Source organism: Leptodactylus fuscus, chromosome 2, assembly GCF_031893055.1.
Source record: "Leptodactylus fuscus isolate aLepFus1 chromosome 2, aLepFus1.hap2, whole genome shotgun sequence".
Classification (NCBI taxonomy): domain Eukaryota; kingdom Metazoa; phylum Chordata; class Amphibia; order Anura; family Leptodactylidae; genus Leptodactylus; species Leptodactylus fuscus.
Window position 1 is genome coordinate 27871840 of NC_134266.1, and position 12176 is coordinate 27884015.

The 12176-nt window shown below is 43.2% G+C and overlaps 1 protein-coding gene across 1 annotated transcript in view; it reads right to left on the reverse strand.

Annotated features, from left to right (window-relative positions):
* The window catches only part of GBE1 (1,4-alpha-glucan branching enzyme 1), a 115566-nt gene that overhangs the window by 22640 nt on the left and 80750 nt on the right, over positions 1–12176 (reverse strand). The window contains exons 11-13 of the mRNA XM_075263547.1: positions 10327–10425; positions 10090–10200; positions 4007–4178 (exon numbers count right to left, since the gene is read on the reverse strand). Of these exons, the coding sequence (XP_075119648.1) occupies positions 4007–4178; positions 10090–10200; positions 10327–10425 (382 nt within the window). The remainder of the gene's footprint in view (positions 1–4006; positions 4179–10089; positions 10201–10326; positions 10426–12176) is intronic.

Consider the following 12176-nt stretch of genomic DNA (forward strand, 5'->3'; position numbering starts at 1 on the left):
AAGTCAATAAGTTTTCCCATTTTTTTGTGGTAAAATTAGGGGCCTCGGCTTATATTCGGGTCGGCTTATACTCGAGTATATACGGTAACTCAGATCCTCAGGCTCGCCCATTTTTTCTGCCAAACAGTGCACCAGATTCAGTCTTTGGTCCACTGATGCTTTCACTTCCCTGCAGGGGTAGATCTACCATTGGTGTAGTACTGGGATCTAATAGGTGTCCTATCACCTTACACACAGCTTTCTACTTTCTATTAGTATTCAGTAATACCAGGATGAGATGGATGTATTTAGTCCGTGAAATATGGACAGTCTGTCAGCCCTATTTTCTGGACTGAACACTGTCCCGGGAGCCTGTGTCCAAGTGCGTTCAAATATCATGGGCCAAGTCACTCCCTCTCTGTGGGACTACGGTCTTGTTCTGTAGTCATGCTCTCGGCAGTGAACGGTAACCCTGTGATGCCAAAAATGCTGTGAGAATGGGTCCCGGACATTGTTCAGTGCAAGAAACATATCAGACCTATGTTCCATATTTCACGGACTGGGTGACTGTCTGAAACTGGCCTTAGACTAATGCCACAGACTACAAGTTTGCATTGAGTTGGCCAGCAGTGAACCCACTGCAACGTACAATACGAGTGCAATGGATGGGATATCAATGAACCCAAACCTGCAGCGCACGTCAATAACTTATGTGTTCAGCTGCAGATTTCAATACTTTATCCTTTGCCATGCAAACATTGAAAACCGGGCGAGCTGCAAAGGAAATAATCCATGAAACCTGCAGAAAAAACAGTGTGTGGCCTTAGCCTAATTCGGGGGGGGGGGGGGGGGGGGATCCCATATGAAAAGGAGGGAAAAAACATCTCTACTTCGCCTATATGACCTCAATATTCGGTCCTTTAGTCTATGATTTGATTTGCTTGTTTATTAGAAATATCGTGAAAAAAAAAAATGGACTTGCTTGTTACATCTGCGTTTCGCGGATCTATTTTTATGCTTTTTTTTTTCTCTTAAATGTTGTCTTAAGAAAACCCAAGTGCGTAAGCATTTACCTTGAGGGATCTCCAATCTGCACTTTGGGAAGAAGCGCCTCTAGATCACCAATCATATTTTGTGAGGCTTTAAGTCCTTTAAACAGGAAACTGGATTAAAAAAAGTGATTCATCTTTGTTATAGGGAAGAAAATTGACTTTTACCAAGAAGGCAAAACATTTTGTACGCTTTTACCCATAAGCGAATATTAAGCCGGTAAAAGTAGCACAAATTCGCTTTGCCTGCTGCTTCCCTTCAGCGACGAGTTCCCTTTGCTTCATACAGGCTCAGTTTAATAAGGATTTCCGTTCGCGGTGTACAAAGTGTCGTTTATTACCAAAATAAATAGTTAACATTCAGACCGCTTCGCGACAACACGAGACAATGCAAATTACGATAGGAGAAAAAAAAAAATGCTGAGAAATTAGTAGTCGGAGCAGTCTTGAAACAAAAGCCTGTGGCTATGGGCTCGGCGTCGGCAATAAAACAACTTCAATAATGTTAGGTACATGTGTCTTACATTTCAAGGTCAGTGTTTCCCTGAAAATAATGAAAAAAATGGAAATCCTGTATGGTTTCATTTTACAAATGTGAAATGCCTTGTTCCACTTCTTTAAATACAGCACGCTTTGTATTTTCTGGATATGCCTTGGTGTTGGAGTGTAAGAATGGATTTGTCATGGCCCCTTGTATTGGCAGCGTCTAATAATAGGGATGAAACCAGCTCACCGTGGAAAGAGGAAAAAAAAAAAAACAGGAAACAGGCGTCCGTAATATGTGTTTATTACATGAGGGTTCTTTAATAGGGGTTGGCAAGAAATTATAGCAAAATTAGGGGCAGCCAGGATGGGTATAAAACAAAAAGTCTTACCAATCCCTGCACTGTACGGTTCTGACCCAGTTTCCTTCCCATGTTGGGATTCGCAAGGCCAGAAGCGAAGAGATTCGCATGACCATTGAGATTAATCACCGGCCTCAATGGTCGCTGGTGACATATATGGAGTGGTCACATCTCTCACCAGCGCCTTACCCTTGTCCACTGAGACCGGTGATTAAAGGGATTCTACTAACAAGAAAAATGGCCGCTTACACAGTACGTAAGCGGCCATGTTCTTGTGACCTGTGGGCATGCGCAATCGGCTCTGCCCGAGGCCTAGAAGTTTGAACCCAGCTTTGGAAGAAGACACGCAAAGAGGCCGTTCCTGAAGAAGATACAGGCGGCGCTGGAGATTTCTCTCGCAGCATTAGGGACGCCCCCAGTGCTGTTTGAGCACTAGGGCCCACCCCCAGTGCTGTGAGAGAACTAATTTGCATACAGACAAAAAATGGGATTTCTACTGAACGGCGGCGCGGAGAAGACATCTAAAAGGTAGGAGAAGAATAGCCTTTCTTAAGGCTATTCCTATGTGTTATCGAGAAAAAAAAAGTGATTTTAATGGTAGAATTCATTTAATCTGAGCAGTCATGTGAACCTCTCCACTTCTGGCCTGGTAAGTTCTAACACTGGAGAGAAAGAGGGGATTGTGACTGTACAACAGAGCCAATCTGAGTTTTATATAATTTTTGAGACAAGCCATGATCACTCTAGGGTTCACCCCTGACCCAGCCCATTTAAAGGGTTTTGGCGCTGTCCATTCCTACCGCCGGTCTGTACTAGGTGGTCTCTCTCAACAAAGAAAATGCTACTTAGTAAATGTACAAGGCCAGTGATTGGCTCAGTGGGTATTTCCTGAATGTTGAGAGGGACCAGGAAATAGAGACCTGCAGGGACTGGAGAATCAGGGGATTGGGGAGATGAGTATTCCTTCTTTACTTTTTATAAACCTTTGCCGATTTATTTAGCACAAATATTCCCCCACTGGGCAAACCCTTTAATACTGATGTCCTTTCCTTAGATTTTAGTATGAGTATCCTTAGATTGGTGGGGAATGTGATTCCCAGTAGGCAAACCCATCAGCTGTTGTAAGGGGTTGTAGAGCATGGGCTGCATATTTTAGAATGGTTGTCCCAGATACCGCAGCTTTCTACATCTTGTCCCTTTGAAGTGAAGGGGAGAAATGGACATGTAGTACCAGACACAACCACTATGGAACGTGTAGCCATGTGCCTGGTGGTCAAAGTGCTCCACCAATCTGATATTCATGGATATCTTACATCAGCACCAGAATAACCATGAACATGTCGTACAGATATAGCTAAGTTCACCATGACTTAACATGTTAAAAAATATTTTCTAATCACTAACTAGACTTTATGTTATTAATTTCAATGGCTTTTGTTGTCAGTGCAATGAGTTATCAGATTCAGCTGATTCAAATTCTAGAAAAATTCTGGTCACCACTCTGGTCACGTTCAATATTTCAATTCTTGACTTCTCCAGGACTACCGAGCTATGCCTTGCTTTAAAGGGGCTCTATCAGCAAAATCATGCTGATAGAGCCCCACATATGCGTGAATAGCCTTTAAAAAGGCTATTCAGGCACCGTAAAAGTTATATTATACTACCCCCCCTACCCCCCCCCCCCCCTGTTTTAAAATGAAACCCTAAAACAGAATGTGATAAACTTACCGAACGTGCACGGGGGGCGGGCATTCAGGGTCCGACGTCTTCTTCATCCACGCCTCTTCTTCCTCCGATGTCCTCGGGTCCCGTCTTCCTTCCGGCGCTCGCGAACTGACATTTGCTTAAAAAATGGCCTGGGCGCATGCGCAGTAGCATGCTGCTTCTACTAAGGCTACTGCGCATGCGCCCAGGCCATTTTTTTTAAGCAAAGGCTATTCACGCATATCTGGGGCTCTATCAGCATGATTTTGCTGATAGAGCCCCTTTAACTATATCCTCCGTAGACAACCAACATTGGTCAGCCAGAATAAGTAATTGATGGAATAAGTCATGGTCTTCTATGACGCAAGTGTTTTTAATATTTAGGGTTTGACATCTGTAACACAAACCCATTCACATACTTGAACCTACCTATGAAATTGAGGTATCCGTCCCCTCCGAGACTGTGTGTTAAGAGTCGGATCATTTTATGAAGCTGAATTCCACGGTCGATAACTGGCGTTAAAGGAGTCATCACACTCATGTTTGAGTACATCTCAGCATCCATTAACCAGAAAGCCAACGTCTTATCTCCAACCAGTGCCTAGGAAGTCAAATATGAAAGAAATGCTGTATTTACAGAGAGTTCAGGATAGAGAAATGTTGCGATATATATTATGAGAATCCCTGATTGAGGATCGATGCCAAGTGTATCTCCAACTCCGGGAGACCAGACATGAGAGAAGTCATAAAACACAACTTTTTGCTAAAATTGGACATGTCACTCTCTGCACCACTTTTGTAACGTGTCAAGAAATGTAGTTAATAAGGAAGGGGTACAGCTTATAACTACCCCAAAACCTCCCCTTTCAAAAAAGTTGCCGCAATTTTCTCAGATGGACTTCAGCTTATATCTGGTGTATAAAACAATGGTCTTAATAACTTATGAGTCTCCCCCATGGTGTAATACGACATTGGCCCACGGAAGCGGCCCATGGCTACCCCCAGTGACCATAACGGACCATTGGAAGGTTTGGCAGCTAGACCTACGGCGATCCCTTTTACAACACTTTACTCCGGACCTCCACAGAACCAGTCTTGTGTTTCTGAACCCCAAGGCTCTTTGTATAACAGGTATGAGGATGATGGTCAAGCTGTGCAAAGTTGACCTCATTGTGCAAATTGTGCTGTAAAAATCTTCATATGCCCAATCCTTCTTTTACTAGAGGCCAACACTTTTTGTTGCGTGGCAGGCTCCATTTTTCTAACATGACTGCCACATAAAGTATCAAAGTCACATATATAATGACTAGAGATGAGCGAGTGCTATTCGAAACGGCCGTTACGAATAACACGCACCCATAGGAATGAATGGAAGCGGCCCATTTGTCCATTCATTCCTATGGGTGCGTGTTATTCCAAACTGGAGTTTCGAATAGTACTCGCTCATCTATAATAATGACTGGTGTTGAGCAAGTAGTATTCGATCGAATACCTCGCCGGCATAGGAATGTGTATAAATGGCCGAACACCAAGGGGTTAAACGCTTCGAATATTCGATGCGTTTAACCCCTTGGTGTTCAGCCGATTACATGTGTTCCTATGCCGGCGAGGTATTGTATTGAATACTACTCGCGCAACACTAATAATGACCAAGAGGCCAGCAAATGTAAAAACAGTCTATGGCACCATAATATAAAGGGGCTGTTTAGACAAGGATAGGCCATCAATATCGGATCAGAGGGGGAACTCAGACTCCCCACACCTCCCAATAAGCGGTTATAAGTGACCATGGCCATTGCCCAAGCATTGCGGCCTCTTCTCCATTACATGGGTCCTGTACCTGTATGCCATTCACTTATAGTAGCACTGGCGGTGCAGGGTTTTAGTAGATAGGGTGCAGTTAGACAGACTGGGGTCAACACTAAAGAGGCCATGGTGCTGGTCATGGGGGGCGCTGAGAGTCCTACTGATCTGATATTGATGGTCTATCAGTAGGAATCTACCCCTGGGAAAACCCTTTAATATTCGAGGTTTACTATTCCTTTGAACTCTTCTCTGCCTGTAGATCAGCATATCCCTTATTAAATATGCATGTGGCGTAGTAATAAACAAAAGTTGCACAGAATTTTTAGTTATTAATTCTTCATTCGGAGGGGGCAATGAGGGTGCGTACCGAGCTTAAATGGCTCATTATGCAGTTTGATAATTAGCAAAGTTTTCCTTCTACACCGTGCACATTGTCATTGCCTGGAAGCCACAGGATCCTGTAATAAGCACAGCGCCAAATATCAGCCGCCAGATACAACGGGAACAATGTATAGTATTAATACTTGGACAATAGCCAGTAACTTCCAGAATGGATGGAAAAAAGTATTTAATTCACAAGCTTCATTCAAGGACCTAGATACCTGGAGTACAGCCAAGGACAGGTTAAATATGGATATCACTTGGAACATAAAATGTACAACTACTTTAGAATTACCTATCCCACTTGAGCAATTAAATCGCCAAGGACATCGCAGAAATTTGTAAGCATGCTTAAAAATGTTTTCCCGCACAGATATAACTGTATTTTACATCATTCCTAAATAAGAAACCCAGGACAGAACTTCATCTATTATTTACCTACAATGTAATGTCATTGGTAGGGACCTGGAAAGGGCTAAACGTGCAAAACATAGAAAAGTACGGAGAGGTTTCCATCAAGTCCCCAGAATCCACCCATTAATCCCATACAGCTGTGAGGTCCATCGTTCTATGTTAGATAATGCTTTCTTATATATCCATAGCAGTCACAGCAGCTCTAATCCTAAGGCCCCATGCACATAGGGCAAGCCAGACCGGCGTCCATACATTGGCTGGATTTTCCAGTGCAAACCCAATCAGGAGACCGAGACTCCTTGCATCTTAGTGATCAATCATACTGGGAGTCCCTACCTGCCTGCAGATTCACTGTCTGTACTATATACACCCTAGACTGGGGTCAAGCCAGGAAATCCAGTTGATGTAGGTACCGGATATCCCAGTCCTGAGTGCCTTGTGTGTATGAGGCCTAAGCTACCTAAGAGGGAAGCTTTGGAGCTTACTGCTATATGGCGACATCTCTGGTGCCTAAAAGGTTGTGCAAGTTGTCTGTGACTGTCATACAACTGTTTTAGAGATGCAATTTGGCTGTAAAAAGCAGATGCGCACTACTTACAGTCAAATCTAATGGAGAAAAAGTTGCATGCAAATTGTAACCTGCAACCATGCACTTTTTGTGACTATTGTACCGCAGACGCACACAGTCGTAATGTGATACAATAGTCAATCAATAGATGCAACTTGTCTTCGGCTTTGTGTCGCTTACTTACGGTGTAACCATACCCTTTAAAAGGGATATCCCAATCTGCATAATTGAGGATAAAAATCTCATCACTAAGATGTAACTTCTGTAATAGGAAGCCCAAATCCTCTATGTGAAGTAAGCAGACGTCGAGGTCACATGACATGTCTATAGAAGTCTAAAGAGAGTGAGAAGAGTGGACAGGAAATGCAGGAGAAAGACGAAAACTAGAGATGAGCGAGTAGTATTCGATCGAATATTACGGTATTCGAAATACTTGTACTCGATCGAGTACCACTTGCTATTCGAATGGAAAAGTTCGATGCAGAACCAGCATTGATTGGCCGAATGCTATACAGTCGGCCAATCAACGCTGGTTCTTCTCCTACCTTTAGAAGTCTTCTCCGTGCAGCTTCCCTGCGGCGTCTTCCGGCTCTTCATTCACTCTGCCAGGCATCGGACCTGGGCAGAGCCGACTGCGCATACCTGCTTGTAGTGCGGACATGCGTAGTCGGCTCTGCCCAGGCCCGATGCCTGGCAGAGTGAATTCAGAGCTGGAAGATGCCGCGGGGACGCTGCAAGGAGAAGACTTCTCGGATATCCAGCCCGACCCTCACTCGTGGACTTGGTAAGTGTAATTTGATCTAATGTTGCCTACCCCTGAAACAAGCATTTTCCCCCCATAGAGTATAATAGGGTTCGATATTCGATTCGAGTAGTTGAATATTGAGCAGCTACTCGAAACGAATATCAAACATTTTACTGTTCGCTCATCTCTTTCGAAAACACAGACTTATTGGGTTTTTGTTGGACATGAATAGGAAAGTTCAATTACAACCAAAGCACTTTATTTATATCAGAACAAGTCAGTACTTCTCCATATATGTCCTGCATATCTCTGGGGCCGTTTCTGAGTGAGACGCAGATTCTCCTTGACTCACTGTGTACAATGTACAGCAGCTACTCTCCACCCGTTTAGAGAGGAAGAAAATATAAGTCAATGAAAGTCATATAAAGGCCAGGCCAGAAATGGTGTAACACCTCAAGTACACACAGCAGCTTATATTGAAAAGTCAAATGTAAGGACAAGTATTTTGGACCGAAAATGTACAATAAGGAAAGGTGTGAACGAGACCCATGTAAAGCGGATGAGTCTCTGCGCTCAGGTTGTATTCACATAACTCCAGAGATTACGGCTTTACCAGAGTTACGGCTTTAAATAGCAAATGCTCCAACCTTTATCATCTCGACTCTTCTGGCTAACTTTAAGATGCAAATGAGTTCTCATGATGAGTTGGGTATTCAAGTGAATCTTTTGTGAGAGGATTTGGTATCCTGCCAAATAAGAGCAAGATAAATAAGGTTTTGTTTGAAATAAATTGGTCATTGGGTTGCTCGGTTCTGCGGTTTTTTTTTTATCCACGCTGCATTAAATTAGATCCTTGCCCAATATTAATTTCCTTATTACTTTGTGAGTTTATTCTTGGTTCTACCCAAACCGCTAATTAATCTTTGTATCAGCCGGTCACGAGATCAGTCGCCCTTTTGTTCCATTCATAATACGGCAATGACTGCTATTTCCAAAAACTTGGCTCCTGCGGTGGGTACAGGTGTGCATTATTGGGTATTTTTTTTATTTTTAATTTAGGTCACCAATAAAAATTCATGTATCCATTGCAGAGATACACAAACCAGGAATTTCCTGTGTCCGGAGAGGAACCAAGAAGTAGGAATCAAAAGGGGGGCTCAGTAAGCTTTGGAATCGGCGTAGCGGGGAAGTGATGCCATTCTAAGCTGTTAAAAAATATGCACAGTCCAGTCATATTAATGTGAGCACCGCCTACTTTAGACGTCGATGTTAAATAACCAGTCGCATAAGGCACGTGTCATCAGCCATCTGGGTGCACTCATCATTGTGGAAGGTATGATGGATAGTATGCATCTATCCTTGCGGACCATGTTCACCCCTACATGTGAATTGTTTTTCCTCAGGATGATGGCATCTACCAGCAGGACAATGGACGTGTCATAAAGCTCGCAGTGTACGTGCGTGGTTCGAGGAGCACCAAGATGATATTACCGTACTCCCTTCGCCAGGAAATTCCCCGGACTTGAACCCAATCGAGAATCTGTGGGACCATCTCGATCGGGTTGTTCGTGCCATGGATGCTCAACCGTGTAACCTAGCGCAGCTGGCCACGGCACTAGAGTCGGCATGGCTCAACATCCCAGTGACCTCATCACAGCATCCCCTCTCTTCCTGCACGTCTCGCAGCAGTCCGCTCTGCCAAAGGGGGTTATTCTGGATATTGACAGGTGGTCACAATGTCTGTCCTCAGAATCTGACTGGTTTAAAAAAAACTATCATCAAAAATCCTACTATGACATTCTAAGTTATAGTTTGTTTGTTTTTTTTTTCTTAGAGTTAAAGGTGTTATACCAAAAATATTATTTATCTTCTACTACTGAGATCTCCACTAAGAACCGAGAAAGTAGCGATGGGCACAGACGCGTCCCCCAATCCATTCAATTCAATAGGAGCACCAGAGATAGCAGACAGTGAAACAAATGGATCTGCCACTACATTCTCAATGGGAGTAACAGTTGCCTCTCAGGATTGGTGGGGGTCCCACTGGTTAGACATCCAACTACCAGCAATTTATCCTCTATCCTGTTACGTCATATCCTCTATAATAGCTAAATTCCTTTCATTCGAGACCTTGGCCTACAGGGCAGAGTGAAGAGCCGCTCCACTGTGCATGTATGTAATGATAGTCAGCCGGGGTGCCGAGATCCCGATCCCACCCATCTGAGGTTCACGACTTATTCATTACTGTAATCGATGAAAGTCCTATTAACATTTACTGCCGGGATCCCCAAAAGATTATAGTCAATGGCTGAGCGTCCCAGCAGCAGCAGATCCTGCAATGACCTTCGGCTCAGGAAACAAGTCCTAGACCCCTTCCTAAGGGCTGAAGGCAGTCTGGTCTTCAATTTTTATTTTTTTTGCTAAAATAGGAACAGATCCTCAGAAAGCAGAATGAAAAGATATGAAAGCAGGAAGAGAAAATGTCCCTGGTTTTATCTACTGATTGTGGTTTTTACTTCAAAGATATATCTTATCAAAATGTTATATTTCTGTTTTATAGCATTTGTGAGTAACTACATACAATTACATCTACATTACCTGGTCGTGGCTTTCAGCATAGGCAATGCACTTTTCATTATATCTTCTGTTTGTCAGCGTATGGACGATATTCCCCATATCCCAATCTTCATCCTTTAACTCTTTCAGGATCTGCATTAAAATAAAGTGACCATATGACTACGATAGCAAAAAGCTCGGCTTCAGAATAATGACCAATACTTCTAATACATGGCTACTGCAAAAAGCTTAGATTGAAGAAAGAACAGGTTACATTACCTGAATCCATTTATCGGGTACGGCCATGGCCAGGCGGTAGTCAAATCCTCCACCACCTTGGGGTACGGGGGAGCAGAGAGCCGGCATCCCAGAAACATCCTATAAAGGGACCAAAGAAAAACCGCATTCAATGTATGTCAAATAGAAATTAGGACAAGCTAGACAAATCTAGGCAAATTTTATTCAACTATTTTGTTGCTTTTGTAAATTCAATTAATGTTTTTGTTGCAATGAATTTATATATATATATATATATATATATATATATATATATATATATATATACATATATATATACACATACATACACTCACCGGCCACTTTATTAGGTACACCTGTCCAACTGCTCGTTAACACTTAATTTCTAATCAGCCAATCACATGGCGGCAACTCAGTGCATTTAGGCATGTAGACATGGTCAAGACAATCTCCTGCAGTTCAAACCGAGCATCAGTATGGGGAAGAAAGGTGATTTGAGTGCCTTTGAACGTGGCATGGTTGTTGGTGCCAGAAGGGCTGGTCTGAGTATTTCAGAAACTGCTGATCTACTGGGATTTTCACGCACAACCATCTCTAGGGTTTACAGAGAATGGTCCGAAAAAGAAAAAACATCCAGTGAGCGGCAGTTCTGTGGGAGGAAATGCGTTGTTGATGCCAGAGGTCAGAGGAGAATGGCCAGACTGGTTCGAGCTGATAGAAAGGCAACAGTGACTCAAATAGCCACCCGTTACAACCAAGGTAGCCAGAAGAGCATCTCTGAACGCACAGTACATCGAACTTTGAGGCAGATGGGCTACAGCAGCAGAAGACCACACCGGGTGCTACTCCTTTCAGCTAAGAACAGGAAACTGAGGCTACAATTTGCACAAGCTCATCAAAATTGGACAATTGAAGATTGGAAACATCTGATGGCTACTTTCAGCAGGATAATGCGCCATGTCATAAAGCTGGAATCATCTCATACTGGTTTCTTGAACATGACAATGAGTTCACTGTACTCCAATGGCCTCCACAGTCACCAGATCTCAATCCAATAGAGCATCTTTGGGATGTGGTGGAACGGGAGATTCGCATCATGGATGTGCAGCCGACAAATCTGCGGCAACTGTGTGATGCCATCATGTCAATATGGACCAAAATCTCTGAGGAATGCTTCCAGCACCTTGTTGAATCTATGCCACGAAGAATTGAGGCAGTTCTGAAGGCAAAAGGGGGTCCAACCCGTTACTAGCATGGTGTACCTAATAAAGTGGCCGGTGAGTGTGTGTGTATATACATATATATATATATATATATATATATATATATATATATATATATATATATATTGTTACAGATTTACTTTCATAAAAATTAGAGGATTTTTCTTGCGTCTGTTTGACCATAGGAGTCAGCCATACTTGAAGGAGTCAGAACAGGAGATGGGACAGGCATTGGGTTGGGGAAAAATAGTGAAGCCGGATGTTTGGGCTACCAACTCCACAGCCCAGAACTGGACAAATCTGAATTATTTTGTGGCCGACTGAGTTACTTCCTTCACAACTGTGCAGCCATTGGCCACCGTAGATGGGTAGAGTTTTGGTAACATGAGGTTCCCACAGTCTGAGAATCCAGCCCTAGGTAATCTGCAGATCTTAGCCGTACCCCTTTTTGTTGTAGATTGCCGATATCAATCACTGTAACAATGACAGGGGTCAGCTCCTAGTTTTTAATACACTCTACATTACAGCACTGGTCTGTCTCTGTCCCTTCTATAGTGATTGAATGGAGAGGCAGCCGGTAAGTTCCATTGTTGCTCCCGTCTCATGAGCCATCCATGCCAGTGATTGTGCACTTGATAAAGGACCAGT